Source organism: Rhamphochromis longiceps, linkage group LG14 (genome assembly GCF_057381845.1).
Source record: "Rhamphochromis longiceps isolate RC_006_pf linkage group LG14, R_longiceps_female_GT1.1, whole genome shotgun sequence".
Lineage (NCBI taxonomy): Eukaryota > Metazoa > Chordata > Actinopteri > Cichliformes > Cichlidae > Rhamphochromis > Rhamphochromis longiceps.
Genome location: NC_140570.1, coordinates 7,436,940 through 7,455,470, shown reverse-complemented (window position 1 = coordinate 7,455,470; position 18,531 = coordinate 7,436,940). Strand labels below are relative to the sequence as shown.

At 43.0% G+C, this 18,531-nt stretch overlaps 1 protein-coding gene across 6 annotated transcripts in view; it reads left to right on the top strand.

Moving 5' to 3' along the window:
• ecel1 (endothelin converting enzyme-like 1) overlaps positions 1-18,531 on the top strand; it is a 58,522-nt gene that overhangs the window by 18,493 nt on the left and 21,498 nt on the right. For 4 of the 6 annotated variants that reach the window (XM_085380291.1, XM_085380290.1, XM_085380292.1 and 1 more), the window contains one exon: positions 13,384-13,630. In XM_085380291.1, the coding sequence (XP_085236417.1) occupies positions 13,384-13,630 (247 nt within the window). The remainder of the gene's footprint in view (positions 1-13,383; positions 13,631-18,531) is intronic. The other 2 variants (XM_085380294.1, XM_085380293.1) reach the window with 1 other exon arrangement.

Sequence of the window (18,531 nt, the reverse complement as noted above, 5' to 3'; positions counted from 1 at the left end):
TAAAAAAGGCCCTGAATTCATGTAGCTAATCCAGCTAAACATTTATCAAAGCTGCGAAGGCACGTAAAGTATGCTCCAGGCAACCCAGAAGAGAATAAGGACAATTGCTGTCTAGGCAAAAACCACTGGTGATCCCTTATGTGTCAGGTGTACAGCTGAGACACTTTTTTTTTTTAAAACACTGCATCTCGGTGGCTTTCAAACCCCAAAACACACTGCGCCAAAATTTGGTCCACCTCAAGGATCGAGTCCCCTGGGACAAACAGAGTTGCCTGGAGGATGGCCGTGAATTATACATCAGGGAACCCATACAACCTCTGGGAGCTACAGAAGAGCTACCACAGTGGGCTGGGACTCTGTGGTCTATTTAAACCTCCAGGCCAGTGGCCACTTGTTTAATAATGAGCATGTGCACATCCTGGAGGGGAAGGAACACTGGTTTAAATGAGGAGTCAAGGAGGCCATTTATGTGAAAATAGAATAACCATTCCTGAATCGAAGAAGATCTTACACCATGTTACATTGCTGTGATTGCAGCCATTCCCTAACTCTGTGAGAACAATACTTATGCCCATGGATGGTCGTGACAATTTACATATTAATGATCATGAAGCTGAGCTCACAGCTAATCGTATCCATTATGCAACTGCACCATTTATGAGGCTGGGGAAACCTGCAGCCAGCTGAGGCTGAGTGATGAAATGTTTAACATACCGAAAGCACTACGTCCTGATGAACAGAATCAACTTTCTGGGGTCAGTGTGCTAATGTTTTCCTGTTTTTCACAGCAAAATACAACCATCATTTAAACAAAAATGCAAGTTTGTTTTATTTTGGGGACTTCTTCAATGTAACAGCTACAGAAGAAATCTTCTGATAAGTGATTATCACAGAAGAATTTTACTCAATTCCTAAAGAGTATTTTGGGATCTCCCACTGCATCCAGACATTAGTGTTCTGACATGCACCTAGGTCGGGTGATTTCTAGACAAATACAAACACCATGATGTATTTTTTGCTAGACTGTGCTGCAAAAGCGTAGTGTAGCTTGAGGTAAGACACAGAGTAGAAAAGATGAATGATTGCTGGGCATTTTTTAAATGCTTTTACTTAAGTTATTGCTGGCTTTTAATTCCCTTTTCATCCATTTTAAAGGATTTAAATAAAGGTGATTGTTCACTTTTGTGTTATCCCTGCTTACTTTCATTAGCTTCTACGAATGACAGGATGTGTTGCTGTGATTTAGTCCAAGTGCCATCAGTGAAAGCATCTCCTCCATATCACATTTTGTCAATTCATCTGTTTTTGCTCCACTTTTTAAACAGGTTCTTTCCTATTATTTCACAAAGTCTTCTCTTTGTGAAATAATCATAAGACTGTAAGCTTTATATCTTTAAGGGATTCCTAACCCTTACCATTACCATTGCCACCATCACATCCATTAGCACCACCAATTCATGTCTCTTGGTTGCAGACTCCAGGTTTGATGCTCTGTCTCTTCCCTTGTTGTTTACCAATCTTCTCTTGTAGTGGTACGTCCATCTATCCCCCCGATGGCTTTAGTAACAGATTCTGCACAATGTTTCAATCATCCTCTCCTTCTGTCTTTTGTTCTCTCCACCAGTGACTATCTGACAGCCTGTGTTTTCTCTCTTTTATCACTCATGCACGCAGTCAGCTATAACAATCGGCAGATATAGGCTTTAGTGTGGAGCTGCACACCTTATACTCAATACATGCAGTATTTATCCCGGTAAACCTGCCTGCAGTTCATCCTCTGCTTGTTAAACTGACTGGTGTTTGGGAACACTGTGTGTAAAGGGACCCATTATGCTCATTTCTTACTGTAGCTTTTTTATTCTCGAACCACATTTGAGAAGCATGGTTCACAGTTCAAAAAAATACTATTTTACGTTACACTGGCTTGTATGTGGCCCGTCAGTATACCCGCTGTCTGACAAGAAGTTTTAGCTCCTCTTTTCTTTAAACTCAGCCTAATACCTAAACCTACTCAGTAACACTGATTTTAAAATGGGGGCATCGTGGTGATATAGTGGTAGCACTACTGCCTCAGTGCTAACCACTCTGGCACCTTCTCACAGCAAAAAGGTCCTGGGATCGAAACTACCTACTGGCTGATTGCTTTCTGTGTGGAGTTTGTATGTTCTCCCTGTATGGTAGATGGGATAGGCTCCAGCCATCCAACAACCCTGAACTGGATAAGAAGAAAAAGATAGAATCTGAAATGTTAACTTTTCAGTTCCATTTGTACGCGTGAAAAGAAATTTTGATATGCTGTTCTCACTTTGCCACAAAGGAGAAACAACCTTCGGATTCAAAGCAGTCTGAACTGCTTCCATTTAAAACCAAAGATTAAAACCTCTCACACATGTGGCCTAGCCCTAGATGACACGCTCACTCCAGTCCTCCACCTCACCACAAGTGCCATTTATTAGACTGCATTGAAGTCAAACTAATATTTCTAAACTGTACTAGTGAATTTTGCCCATTTTGCACACTGATGACCTTTAAAACACTGCAGTCTGTTTCTGATAGGGAAATAGATGTTAGATAAGCATAAAACCTATGAAATAAATATGTATCAATGGGAATTATTCAACTAACTTGGGTTTGTTTTTGTTTTTTAGACATTTGACTTACGAAGGTTTTCGGTTTTAAATAAAAAGCAATAGTAAGATTTCCTAAATCAATCAAACTTTATTGTAACTAGGCAGTTTAGCATTGCTCTTTCACTGAGTTTTATGCTTGATTGCAGCCAATATTTATATTTCATTTGAAAGGTAAAAGCTTCAGTCTCAGATGAAGCAACGTTTTTATCTGTCCAGTAAGTTTAGTGTACCCTATTTAAAAAAACAAATCCTTTTTTTAAATTAATTTCATTAATTTCATTTAATACAATAGCATGGAGCTGCAGATGGACTCAAATATCATAGAGCCATCCTGACGAATTGTCAAAGTTATTGTCACAGATTTTAGAACACCTATTTGAGCATTTATTGACGGGTTTTAACTAAAAGTGTAAAGAGAAGTGTGACGCAATATCCCATATATATATTTCCTTAAACGTAAACGTTTTTCTGTATTTGCGTCATGATACTGGCTTACAAAAGATTTTACTCTTTCCATTCGTAATAGTTATTTCATATATTCTTTTCTTTTCTTGGCAGATATAGCCTTCCTTGCACCAACAGTGGTAAAAATTTGAACTCTTCCGTTTCCCCCTCTCCCTCATTGTGTCAGATATTCTTCTTGTTTCTTCTCCCTCAACAAACTTGTTTCTTTCTCCCAACTCTCGTCATCTTTCTCCATCTCCTCCTCTCTCACTGTATCTGTCTATCCCACAGCTCAGTTTCAATCCATCAACACCTCTCGCTCTCTTTTCTCTCCATCTGCACGTCATCCATGGTCCTCGAATGATCCTACCTGTACCACCAAGTCTCTCACTATCTTTCTTTCTTTCTTGTCATCTTCCTCCCACCTTCAGTCCATCTCAGGTTCTGTCTCACAGGAAATTCATTATTAGGTTTTAAACAAAGGTGGATGGTGAGCTATTCGATTTCTTGAGGGATGTTGCTCATTAGCATCTTATGAAGACTTGCTTCCACATCAAGAGATCTTTCCAGTTTTGCACACATGCTTCAAAATAAAAATTACCGATAACATGAAGGTGAAGCTAAACTTCCAATAATTCAATTCAATTCAATTGAATTTTATTTATATAACGCCAAATCACAACAAAAGTCGCCTCAAGGCGCTTTATATTGTACAGTAGATACAGAGAAAAACCCAACAATCAGATGACCCCCTATGAGCAAGCACTTTGGCGACAGTGAGAAGGAAAAACTCCCTTTTAACAGGAAGAAACCGCCGGCAGAACCAGGCTCAGGGAGGGGCGGGGCCATCTGCTGCAACCGGTTGGGGTGATACCAGTGATGTCACAATAACCAAAGGTGCCTATTAACCAATTAATATAGGAGTCATCGTCCTTGCTAGCAGAGCTATGTAGGTTTACCTTAAATACGCATATTAGCATGTTTTGCAAAATACTATCATAAGAAAACAGCGCTGCTTGACATTGCAAACTGAATACTTCTAAATGATGGAATTTTAACATAAACTATCATACGGCTAGTTTACAGTGTTCTAGAGGAACTTTGTAATGTAATGTTATTAGCTGACCACTGCTAAGTGCTAAGTAACAGGCTAATAAAATGTCCTAATTTTATTCACCTTTCCCGCACAGTCTGTACCAGACAACATGTAATATTTTTGAGATACTTACATTAAATTTCCCATAAATTGATCCAAAAGGTACCAACTGTACTAAGGCTGTCGAGAGGCCCACTTCACTCTCCAGGAATTAACAGAAGCAAGGCCTCAGCTGTCTGGGTCAGCATGTTCCCAGTCAGAGTGACCCTAAATTAAAGCCTTAATAAAGTTGGATCAGCTGCATCATACAGAAGGGCCAGTCTATTCATTAGTGATGGGTCGGTCGCGAACGAAATGGCTCTTAGAGCCGGATCTTTGACGTGAACTAGGCGAGCCGGCTCCTTATCGCGAGCCGGGGTTTTTTTTATTTTTTTTTTCTTTCTCTCACCCTCTCTCTCTCTCTCGCACTTTTTTTCCGCTTCACTCAGCATGCGAGCCTTGTGCTTTACGCTGGGAAGAGGGGGGAGGGGCGGTAGTTACACTCAGTAGCACAGGAACAGAGCAGGAGGGAGAAAGAGAGCCAGGGACAACAGCGTAGAAAGGTATAGTTATCATCCACAACTATTTTCAGTTGCAGATGATAAAGGATGTTCAGTTCATGCTAGAAATGTGTTTTGGAGTTTTTATGTGCTTTTTGGTGTTTGTACGTGTTTTGTCTCTAGGGGCCACCGCATATATTTATATTAGAGATGGCACGATACCACTTTTTTATGTCCGATACCGATACCGATATCACAAATTTGGATATCTGCCGATACCGATATGAATCCGATATAGTGTGTTTTTTAATCAATAAAACGTTTTTTTTAATATGCATTTTGTATAAGTTTATACTCAAGTTTAAATAAATAACAACACTAAAGCTATTCTGTTATACCTGTATGTAAAAAATACACTGCACCCAAAATATTTCATAGTTCAGCAACACTGATCAATCTAATAAACTTAAACCTACTCCATCCTCCCTATTCTGGTATTTTAAAGAGTACTTAGCAGAAATATTAAGCAACCTAACTAATAGGGTTGCAAACTCCCAGCAAAAAAAAATAAGGAACCACCCTCCACCTCCTGATGCTTAATCGATGTAATCAAATTTAATTTGATGCAGGGGGAAAATGCACAGAAATAAATTATTTTTCAAGAATAATTAAATAGATTCAACATCTTTCTTCAACAGAATTGCAGACTGCACAGATGGTACCTTCCCAAAGGAAAAAGTACTATAGCTTACTAGGGTATATTAGACTTAATAGTTACTATGTACAGTAATGGACTTCTATATATCTTACATCAGATTAAAACTTTGGGTGTAAGAGTCAGATAATTATTTATTAAAAGCTCGACATTTTAAATGAGAATAAGAAAGAAAAGTATGTCTTTGTGCCCCCTTTTCCCTGTTCATGCCCTATCGGCCCCCCTGGCTAAACTTTGCTAGATCCGCCCCTGCACAGTTACCAGCCGTCAGCTACGTAGAAAAAGATCCTGGTTTAGAAAGTAATAATAAATAAATTCTAACAACAGCTTATCAAGCTTCAACGTGCTGCTGTTGTTCAGCTGCTGGTTTCCTCTTTCTGGTGAGAAGTGGGCCAAAAACAAAGAAGAGAGACGGACTCGCGACAGAAAAGCCGATCAGCTGATCATTAAGCAGTTTCATGATTGAAGTAGCAGCAAGAAGAGGCAGTCGCTCCATATATCGGTTGTTAAGCTTAACGTGGGAATGCTTTACAAACATTCAGAGATGAACTTACACAGTTGCTTTACTTCTCTCTGGGATAACTTCCTCGGAGATGAAATGCTGGTGAGGCTACAAATACACACAGCCGCTCTATCACGTGATGCATACTGCTGCAATGTGCTACGTTTATGAGCCGAGTTACGCCGTCTAGCAAGTTTTGTGAGGTGCTTTTTTGATATTTAATGGATCGGAATACATTTTTTATTTCTCGCCGATATCCGATCCAGTAATTTGGGTCAGTGTCAGACCGATACCGATACGTAATATCGGATCGGTCCATCTCTAATTTATATATAAACATATATAAATAAAACCACTTTTTTCTTTACATTAGTAATTCCTTTTGTGCATGATTTTATATTATTGTTAATAATAAATTAATTAAAGCAACAAAACAACCTGAAGAGCCGGTTCGTAGCCGAAAGAGCTGGCTCTTTTTAGTGAGCCGAACCGAAAGAGCCAGTTCTCTAAAAAGAGCCAGAAATCCCATCACTACTATTCATAGAGACCAAATAAACATGCTTTTTATTGCTGTTAATTCTGTGATTTTAACATGTCAGTGGTTGGGGATTGACTTGCTTTTGGAGCCAGCCTTAAGTGGCTGCTCCAGACAGAAACTGCAGTTTTTGGCACCTCTTTGTTGGCTGCATTCTCAGGCAAGAGGGGTGCCTTTTATGTACAACACACATTTTCCACCTGCTTTCTGTGTGAAGTGCTTGATGCAAAAAAAAAAAGAAAAAAGTATAGACTAGTTCTGGATGTGTATTCTTTCTATCAGCATGTATTGACGCTATCCTACAAAATTAAGGTTAAGGTTTGCATGAACAGGGTGATTCCCATTGCAGAATTAGTGTTTCAGTCCATCTCAGAATTCAAATAAGTACCATAATGCATAATGTGGGAAAAGAAAACAGAAATATAACCTTTTTCATCGCAGTTGTAGTAAGAAACTTCTCCCTCCAAACATGTGTTTCCTGTCAACTACCACAGAGTGAAATAGGTTAGCTCCACACAGCAGGAGTAAGAGGTCATGGCGGAGGTGCTGGGCAGTTGTTATCATCCTGTAGAGCAGATGGAGGGCAGGTTTGGTTTCTCGCAAGGCCACTAATGGATCACTTAAAAAAACAGAAACTATTTTGTTCTCTACTGGATTCTATCACTTACTAACACACAGACACACACACAAAGGAAGAGCACAGGCTGACATTCATACAAATACAAAAAAAACCCAAGCAGGATAGTTTGGATTCTTGTTAAAGTCAAGGAACTGAAAAAAATACATTGAGAGGTGAAAAGGTCACAGGCGAAGAAGGAGATGGCACAGACAGGTGCTTGAGCCGCCTGTAGGATGACAGGATGGCTGGTTAAAAATTAATGAGTCACCCTTTCTTCGTTTTAACACCCTGCTTTCTTTTTGTTCCTCGCTCTCTTCCTTCCATTTTATTCCTACTTTCTGTTTCCACCACTGCTTCTTTCCTTCATCAATTATTTTTTATCTCTGACTTTGATTCCTTTTCTTTTGCTTCATTTACTTCCAGACAGTTTCCTTTTTTATACTGTCTCCAAAGTTGTTGTTTTTTTAAGTTGCATCTGCCTGTCACTCTTTACCTTCCTTCCCAGGTGTTTCCATCTTGCATACTTCCTTTATTGCTCTTTTTCCCTTCCTCCTCTTTCACCTTAGTGGTTTCAGGTTGCTACTGACAGCTCTCACTCTCTCTTTTTTTTGTCCACTGCCAGTTTTGCAAGCCCTCCATCTTTACAGGCAGCTACAGCCAAGGTCCTTCTCTTTATTCTTCTTCTCTTTCATGTTCACACATTCAAGTCTTTCTCATCATACAAATCTACTGACAAGAGCAATCACACTTGCATGTCTCCTCATCCTTCATCCACCCTTCTCTTCTTCTTCATACTCCCTCCATTGCATGTGTGTATGTGGTCCCCACGCACAGTGGCAACTGCAGCCAATCCCATTAGCCAGATGAGCAGGCCTCCAATGAAGGGGAAAGCATAATGACAACACCAGCGTCTCTCTCTCTCACACACACACACACACACTCCTCCCTTGCGGCTCCCTCTGTCTGCTCCGTCTGTTCATCTGTCACTCTTGAGGGCGTGTGTGTGGGAATCCGGTTTTGTTTGGGATGTGCAATTCGAAGGCGAGCGGGAGAATCTGTCATTTTTTTGTGCGTTTCAGCACACAGAAGTGGGGCAGCAGCAGTGGAGGGTTTACTTCCTGCTGGGTGGGATGCCATTAAAAATGTACAGTACGCTCAGTGTAGCCGTAAAGCATTTTGCGAATAAGTGGTTTACCAAACAGTAGATTTTATGGCGCTATAGCTTTCAGCAGGCATGATTTGAGTCCTAGCTTAGCTGAAATTTATGTGCAGTTAGGCTACACTCAGGTAATTTGGGTAAGTCCCCACTAAAAGGTATAAATATATGTGATTTGTTGTCTCTGTTGTGCTTTGGTTTTGCAACCTAAAGCCTTGTGCCCGAATCCCATTATTCCACTTTAATTTTATGATTTAACAAAATAATCAAACGCAAGACGTTTCTCCTGTCAGGCCAAAATTATAGTTTACCTCTAGTGAAGCCTGGAAGAGAGGTGGCCCTCCCTCCTCCATTACCGTCAGGGTCATTACCTGCAGTAATGCGCTGATGCAGTGCAAGGGGACAGTGTCTTTTCATCTCCCTAACTAGCCCCATTAAAATCCATTCAGCTAATGAGCCTTCACTCAGTCCTCTGGTGATTAAGACTTGATCTGTGCAGCGCTCTCACTGACACTGCTTTCATTTAACTCTGTGCAGTAATGGAATCGCAGCAAAGTACACACACATGTGCCTGTCAGTATGGATGAGGGTGCCGAAAACACTCTTATCAAGTGTTACATTTTACGTGTTTGAAAGAGTTTATTAATCATGTGATGCAATGTTTATAAAGTCTGAAGTTTTTATCTCGGGGGGGAAAGTTTGCTGATTTATGCTAAACATTTAATTCAACTTTAACCTTTAAAGTTTCTAAATGTGTTATTTTATGTCCCTGTCTTAATGTGAGAAAGACAGACATGATGTCCATTTTTTATACACAGCCTATGGCTACAATACTAAAATGTTGCTTAGCGCAGTAATATCAGTATTAGTATTTAGTATTTATTTATTTATTGTCATTGTCAAGAACAATGAAATTGCGTTTGGGGCTTCCATACAACCCAAAAAAAAAAAAAAAAAAAGAAGAAAATAATAAATACCCCTTAAAACCCAAGTGTACATATTTAACCCAGTGTGACTCCAATGCAATAAGACAATCCTTAGCAATAATGTTCGTAGAAATTCAGACAAAGACCTGAGAAACATGACAAAATACAACAATGCAACCCATTCAATATTATTGTACTGTGAGATATGATATCAGATATGATAGTTATCTATTTAAGAAAGAGGGGGGGGGGCGGCAGGAGGGGGAAGAGAATAAAGATATGATGCACCAATGCAGACCAGTTCATTGCTATTAAGAAGTTGGATATGGTTATTGTCCGTGAGAGGGGGGCAGAGAGTTCAGGAGCCTCACAGCCTGTGGATACAGGCTGTTGGCCAGTCTGGATGTTCTAATAATCTAATACTGATATTACTCATATAACCAATCTATGATTAGATTGGTTATAGAACCAACTGCTGTTACTTATGATAAAATAAAGTAATTTTTCTGATTAAAAAAAGTACTTTTACTTCAGTGCATTAAAGCAGACTTTCATTTTTAGGCACAGAGTAGGTGGTGTGGATAACAAACAACCTGCTAAGCTAACTAAGACGTTAAAATAAATGGTACTGACAGCATCTAATAGTTTCACACAACATGTAGTGAAGTAGAGGTAAAATTGGCACAACAGAAACACAAGTATAAGAAGTACAAGAACATTAAAACTTTATTTTAATAAAGTACTTGAATAAAGTACCAAGGTACATTACATGTCCTCACCTGATGGTCATGTAAGAGACAATGTAATTAACAGTACTCTAAACCAGTGGTGCCGGGTGGTGCATGTGTTATCCCATTCCTGCAACCTGAACATTCCCCTGGAAAGCAAACAGATACAACTGATATCTACACTAGCACATTAATTAAACTGTACCCTAAAAGTGTCTGTTCTTGTAAATATATGTTTTAGATTCTTTGAGAATTTAAAAAGTTTTTGTGTGATGGATGTGCCTCCCTTTGTTGTTTTTGTTTTGTTACCTACAAAACCTTTTCCAGAAGCCTCCTAAAACAAAATTATGAGCCTGTAAATGAGCAAACTTTAGATGCGAGTTTGGGTTTCAGTAACCGCACTTACTCTTAGAGATTACAGTCATTACTGTTCCTCAAAGATGCCTCGAGTAAAACAGCTCACGCATCGCTCCCACACAAACAGCAGAGACGCTGTACTTTTACTATTATCATATAGATGACTTCCACACATGTGGCTGCCCTGCTGGGCACCCTGTGCCAAACGCACACATACACACACACATACACACACATACACAGATACTCAAATGCATTTAAAAAAATAAACTCACACCTGTCCATGTTCAGTAATGTGGAACAAATATTTGACAACAAAACCAGCTAATGAAACAAAGAAGCCCCACTTGTAACTCGTGCTGATTAGATGATACCACCTAAGTCTCTCCTTTTTTGTTTTTTTTACCCTCCCTCCCTCCACTTCCTGCCTTCCTCTTCCTTTTCCCGTCAATTAAATTCACTTCAGAAGTGCTTTGCTGGCAAGACCTCAGGGTGCTGTTGCCAAGGCGCTTTTGATTTAATATCTGTCACGCAAAGGGAATTTTTTTTTATGTATAAAAATGAGGAAAACAACAACAATATGCCTCGAGGTTTGCATGGAGCTTCACAGTAGGAGGAGGGGGCATTTGTCCCCGCAGGGCAGAGTAGATGCTTGCTCCCAGTGGGGGCACGAGGACACACCAGCACTTCATCGAAGAAGACACAGCTTGAATACATAAATGAATGATCCATTTTCTTTCCTCCCGCTCGACATTTTCGTCACCCCTCTGCTGTGAGTCAGTCTGGATTGGAGGGAGTTGTTCTTTAACTGTTGGGCCCTCTTGACTCCTCACTATTCACTGCTCACTATTCTCTTCGATCACTGTCTCCCTCTTGTTTTCTCTCTGACTTTTCTGACTCTTAAATGGCTTTGAGGGCAGATGGAAAAACAGCAGTTTGGGCCAGATGGGACTAGATTACTGTTAGATATAGTGGATGTCACTTTACAAAGAGAACACAGGCGTAACTGTGCTAGAAAGCAATGCTATTTAGGTTTTGAAAGTAACACAGCCTTGTTCTTAGAAGTAAAAATCAATATTCAAAAGGAATATGAATACACTCTGGTATAGTTCAGGATTTTCACTGCTACCCGTTAACTAGCAGTTTTTAGTTAAAATTAGCTAATGTTAGGTAATTTGCTTAAAACTGACACAAGGGAGTATTTGACTTTTCTCTTTTTATGCTTTTGTTTTAGTATTTACCAGTATCCTATAAAATACAGTTCAGCTTGTTTGTGTTTGTCATTAAAAGTGTGTCATAGCAACAGGACTGAATTTGGTGGTAGTTATGTGACTGTAATGCTCTTTGGTATTTAAATGTTGTTTTAATAATGTCTCATTAGATCAGAATCAGAATCGTGTTTATTGGCCAAGTATATGTGCAGACACATACAGGGAATTTGGTTCCGGTAGATGGCGGCTCTCAAGCACAGCAATATAAACCACACACACACACACACACACACACACACACACACACACACGCACACACACACACACACACACACACACACACACACACGTGTCTATATACACACATTACACATGCATACACAAAGCTGTGTAAACCAGCTATAAATAACTAATCTAAACTTGTATACATAAAATACAGAAATGAATGAGGTAGAATGAATACTACAGAATGTACATAAGGTGCAGCTGCAGTCTGGCAGTGGGAGCAGTGTGACAGGTCAACTGTTAAGAAGGGAGATGGCAAGGGGAAAGAAACTGTTCCTGTGTCGGGTGGTCCTGGTCTGCAGGCTTCTGTACCGTCTGCCAGAGGGCAGCAGATCAAAAAGTCTGTGTCCAGGGTGTGAGGGGTCTATGATGATTTTCCCTGCCCGTTTCCTGGTTCTTGAGAGGTACAGATCCTGGATGGAGGGCAGGGGGGCGCCGATGATCCTTTCTGCTGCCCGTACAAGTCCGCTGCAGTCTGCTCCTGTCCTGTTTAGTGGCTGCTCCATACCAGACTGTGATGGAGGAGCACAGGACAGACTCAATGACTGCAGTGTAGAACTGGATCAGCAGCTCCTGTAGAAGACTGTACTTCCCCAGTTGTCTCAGGAAGTACATCCTCTGCTGGGTCTTTTTGAGGATGGAGTTGATGTTGGTCTCCCACTTCAGGTCCTGGGAGATGGTTATACCCATGAACTTGAAGGTCTTCACAGTTGACACAGGGCTGTCTGATATGGTGAGGGGGAGCAGAGTTGAGGGATGTCTCCTGAAGTCCACTGTCATCTCTACAGTTTTAAGAGTGTTCAGCTCCAGATTGTGCTGACTGCACCAGAGTACCAGCCGCTCAACTTCCTGCCGGTATGCAGACTCATCACCATCCTGAATGAGGCCAATGACAGTGGTGTCATCTGCAAACTTTAGGAGTTTAACAGCCGAGTTCTTGGAGGTGCAGTCGTTAGTGTAGAGGGAGAACAGTAGTGGTGAGAGGACACATCCTTGAGGGGCACCAATACTGAGGGACCGAGTTTCAGAGGTGATCTCCCCCAGCCTCACTTGCTGCTCTCTGTCTGTCAGGAAGCTGGTGATCCACTGACAGGTAGCTGGTGACACGCTGAGCTGGGAGAGTTTGGAGGAGAGAAGTTCAGGCACAATGGTGTTAAAAGCCGAACTAAAGTCCACAAACAGGACCCTGGCATACGTTCCCGGGCGGTCAAGGTGTTGCAGGATGTAATGCAGCCGATGGATGGACACCATACTAGTGATTCGCACTTCCTGCTTGTAATGTCAGCTCCACAAACCATCAGTCTGTTATACTGACACTAAAAACATGTTACAACTTTGCTAGATGTCATGACGGTATGATTCTGTCATTTTTGAGATTTAAAATCTCATCCTTGGCAACAACTTCTAATTACCAGGGGCCACTTGAAGTATTTTATCCTTTTCCTGTAATGTTAAACACAATCACATGACGCTGGAGTCTTATTTATAGAAGTCTGCACTGTTTTCCTTGAGGTCATTTTATATCTAATCTAAGTAAGGTTCTCTGCTAGAAACGTATGTCTCAAAAACATTTTTGCAAAGTATATTTTTTCCTTAAACTACATAATGTAACTAGCTACTTCTTGTGCCCTCTGTCTTAGGGTTCTTCATAACTACATGCTGTGGCGTATTGTGGCAGCACTGAGTGAACATCTGTCCACGGCCTTCCGCAGCACCATCCATGAGTTTTCCCGAGAGATTGACGGCACTGAGCAGCAGCTGGAACTAGGCAGGCTCTGCCTCACCCAGACAAACAAACACTTCGGCATGGCCCTGGGAGCCCTGTTCGTCCAGCAACACTTCTCCTCAGAGAGCCGGGCTAAGGTCTGGAATCTGGGTGGACTGGTGGTAGGGGGCGCTGTAGTGGTAAAGATGGTAAAGTAGTAAAGAGGCTGTTTTCAAAGGAAATCAGCCTCAGACTTGAATCCACTTTTTTAACATTAGAAACTCGACAGATATTACATCAGTTTGAATGTATTAGCAGTTTAGGCTCTTAACAGAGACCCAGCCTTGCTGAACTACGTTTATAAGTTTATTAATTCATACACCCAAAACTGTAATGTTTTAACCAAACTTGGGGTCATTATTTTTCAAGAAAAGAAGTCATAAAATAATCTGGGTGACTCACAAGTGATTGTGAAAAATTACAAAGTTTAATTTTTGCATTCTACTAGAGCCACTGTGCATGATCTTATACAGGGTCAAGGTGCAGCACCTCAGTTCATACACTGTCTGAAATAAACTTCCCAACCCCGTGAACCACGGTCACCCCACTGTGTAGCTATGAGTTTCACCATTGCACCATTTACTCCATGATGCATTATTAGCACAAAACATGAAACCCCTGTTTCTGTTCCTACATGCAATTCCAGTGTTTCCAAATCGCTGTGCTGTGGCACAGAGGTGTGCTGTGGAAGAATGTCTGGTTTCACCTGATTGGTACTCTAAGCAACCGGCAGTGAGTAACGGACAGAACAATTACATTCTCTTCCACTAGAGGGCAGTACAACTTCTTGCTCCAATTAAATGTATTGCTAACTGCTGGTGAAACAGAAGATGAAGAAGAAATTATATAGTCATGCGCGAGTGAGACAACGCAGTGCAAAATAGCAATAGATTAAAAAAAGAATTTTAAAGTAGTCATTCTAACCTGGGTGCTGGAGAAAATTTCGAGCCAGATTGTTGTTTGATGGTGTGCCATGTGATTTGACATTGTTTTATGGTGTGGGATCTGAAAATCCTGGATTCTAGTCTCTACTTCTCATGCGCTATTTTGCTTTCTGCCTAGGTCAGTCATTACTAAACCCCTCACCTCTGCCCTCTGGTCCCGTTCGCTTTCAGCTTAATCTTTCCCCATACATAGTCTCATCTCAGTCCCATGTCTACTCTGGGACATGGGGATATGGTTCCCAATGGGATTTCTAACCTCTGTAACCCTATGCTCTATCTTTAAGCTCTCCATCATCTCCCTTTCATCATCTTCTTATACTCTCACTGTCCACTGTACATGCTTCATCCCTCATCAGCTATCTGTCTTGCAACCTTTTAAAACTCTACCAAAGCTCTATAACACATAAAGAAAGTTGGCCCAACTGGATAAGTTATGGGTGCTGAATACTTTCTTTACACTTTGAAATTAATTGAAATTTAAATTCCATTCAAGATTCTAATAAGATACTAAGTGTAAATCTCAAAAATGCTTCAAGCTAGTGGAGCCTTTCTGATTAATAAAAGACCAGAGAGGAAGGATTTATATGATCAAGCATACAGTAGGGAAAGTTCTCATCAGATGAAGTGGTGCTAATCCCATGAGCATCTCTAAGTCATTTAAAAAAATCACTCAAAACATCATCTTCCTCTTTCTTGCAGATGTGGAGGGAAGCCTTGAGCGAGGTTATTGCCTTTTGGGGTTTTTTAACCTCACTCTTTTCCACACCGGTCATATCTCACGCTGCTCACAGACGTCGCTGTGTATGATCATGCCACGTCCACACAGGTTGGAGCCCTCATTATCAACACAAGAGCATTACCGGATGCAAAGCCGGTGGCGATGTGCGATGCCTTGACTGACTCACCAATCCTGCTTATCTCAGCACCAACAAGAATTAATGAGTCTCGGGAGCTGACGCTGAAAGACAGGGTAGCGGTCATGTCCGGTTAGGGGCTCTGTTGGCTCTCAGGTGACTGTTTCCTCGCGGCTGCGTGCAGCGGGGCTAGGGGAGGGTCTGTGCTGACGGACGTGGGTTACTGACCTGGTAGCCTGGCTGCCCCTGGGTGGGTCCGGGATGGGCGTGAGGTTCTGGGGGCGCTCCGTCTCTGGGCTGGGACCCGGACCGGGCCTCGGGGGCTTGGGTCCTGGTTGGTGTGTTGCCGGGGTTGTGGGCGGGTGGGTGCATGGGGGCCCAGCCCTGGAGCAGGGTGCCGCCGGTGCGTCGAGCCACCTGGGGGGCTCTTCAACTGGTGGGGGAGATTGTCACATCTTGCAGGAGCTTTCCTCTCCTCAGGAGCTCCCTCTGCAGGAGGGGGAGATACAGGAGAGGTGGAGGAAGATCTCAGCCTGGGTGTTTATTGTCTTATGTAGTCTGGAAGATGAGTGGATGGTGGGGTGGGTGCAGTTTTCTCTGTGGTGGGGTTGGGTGGACTGTCCCGGGCTCTGTGGGGCCGGGCGGCGCTGCTGCACTGGGCCCGGTCTGGATGGGCCTGGGCCCCCTTTCCCTGGCGGGTCGCGGAGTATGGGGGTGCCTACTGGGGTCAGCGGGGGAGCTGGCCCCAGGGAGGGGTCACTTGCCCCTCCCTTCCTTCCCTCCCCATCTCCAGCTGCCTCCCTCTTCCCGCTCCACCACAACCACCCACACATGCAGGGCCTTGGAGTAGGGGTATGTCACCAGGGTGCAGAGGAGGCTACCCCCCCCCCCCCCCCCCCCCCCCCTGTCCCCTTCTGGCTGCCTCTGCCTCAATTTTATCCCACAACTTAGACATTCACATTACTCACACTCTCATTACACATACATATAGGATCTTGGGGGTGGGCACGATACACGGAGTCCAAAGTACCATCAGGGTGTACACCCCACCCCTGGCATCGTTGCCCACCTCTCAATTTTAAATACACGTAGACATTGAGGGCTAGCAGGAGGGACCATGCGCTTACCTGCTGCTCTCTGGCAGGTATCTCCAAGCCCTCCTGGGTTTTAAATGCACCTTAGAACACACATGCATCAACATTACAATGAGCGGGTGGAGGGAGGTTTGGAGTCTTCTCTCACCCCCATTCTCTGCGACCTGCTGGAGCAGGGGGGCTAGGACTAGGAGGAGGAGTTGGCCGTCCGACTGCGGTCTGGAGTGTGGAGCCTTCCTGCTGCTGCGGAGTCGGGGCGGTCTGCCTCCCCCCACCGCAGGGAAAAGGGAAACACCACCTGGGTCTGGGTGCAGTTCCCCCCTCCAGGGGCGGGGGCACCTAGACCCGGTTTGTAGAGTACGCTTGGGGAGTGTGATCGTGTGTACAACGTCTCTTTATGTCTGTCTCCACGTTGGTTGAGTGTGGAGTAAGTGCATATGAGAGCATGAGGGTGGGAATGGATGTTTGTATCTGTGTGTGCCTGTATGTCTGTGTCTATATGTCAGGTTGGGTGTCAGGCGCCACCTCTCTGGGGACATCTCAGGCCCTCCAAGGTTTGGAGGCCTATCTCCCCCCACCACCACTTCCCCTGCCAGTGGTGGACTCCCTCAGACATCGGTGCGTTGGTGGTTCTTTGTGTCTGGGGATGGGCGTCCAGGTACACACCGGCTCACTCCTTGGCGGCCGCTTATCGGGGCCTGGAGCCTGGGGCTCGCTCGGGCCACTTCGGAGGTGGGGTGCCCCCGGCCTCTCGGCCTGGGGCTCGGTCACTCAGGCACGGCTGGCTGCCGGCGGAGCTCACGGGCGCGTCACTGCAGCTCCCCCTGGCTTCTGCTCCGCGGCTGCTGAGTGAGCCCTCATCTGGGACTCTCCTCAGCTCTTTCCAGGACAGTGGCGCAGCTGCCCCTCTGTTGGTCTTCCTTGGTCTCTTGTGTTCTGGGGGCCTCTGGATGTCTGGAGTTTTGATCTCCTCCACACCTGCTTCACGCCCTGGAGGACGGGGCTGTGGCCCCCCCACACCCTCTAGCAGATTATTACATGAAGGAACCTTTTAAAAAACAAAAAACAAGCGCGTCCATGCTCACAGGTGTACACACGGGTGATCACACCCACAAACTACACCCTTTTTGGCTCCTACCTCAAAGCACACTGTGTTCTGTTGATCTTATGTGCTGCACAATAATGTTTAACATTTAGTATTTACTGTCATATTCCCATATATCATTGTGATGTTGTTTATTCTATTACTCTTGTTCTCTTCTGCTTGGTTTCTTTTTTCTTTCTCAGCAGGTGATCCAGGTGATTGATATATGCATTTTTTTTTCTCTGCCCGTTCTGTTGGTTTTTGTCTTTTGCCCTTCTCCCCCGTCCCTCTTCTCAGCTGTTTCTCTTTCCCTCTTTCTTTCTCCCCTTCTTTCCCCCAGTCAAGTCTGTCCCGTATTCAGTAATTGAAAATAAAATAAACAAAAAAAAAAAAAAAGACAGAAGACAGAGGGGGAAAGACGAGCCTCCTTGTTATCCTGAATCACCAATGTGGAGCGAACTGAAGGACACAATATGTCCCGGTGTCGTCTAGGAATAGCATTTCTGCTTAGAGCAGTTCCAGAAAGCACAAGTTGTAATCCGGAGAAGTTTTGGACAGTCGATGCCAAAAACGTCAAGATTAGTGTTATATTAGTGGCACTAAGTAGGTACTTGATCTTCAATTACAGGTTAAGATGAAAATGTTTTAGAAGGTTTCTTCTGCGGTATGAAATTTAAAAATAAAAACAAAAGTCTGCAAGTTTTATCACCCTGCATGCAGAGCTGGGGCTTAAAAGTGTCCAATTTCAGTTGCTTGAGCTGGAAAACGGAGAAAGCGATGTAAGCGCTTGAGTGCTGGTTTGAACACTTTTCAGCAACACAGTTTAGGTAATTACATATCAGACAATAAAGTTTGCTTTCCACTCTTGTGACATTAAAAACTGCACTAATGGAGCTACAAAAACTTGCAGCCTAACGTAATCAAAATCTAATTAGTTATAGACACACCAGCACAAACAACACTACATCTGCAGTTTGTAGCTTGACCTTCCATTTATTTAATTATTTGGATTTGTTGCGTTCTAAATACAAGCCCTTGAAAACAGTT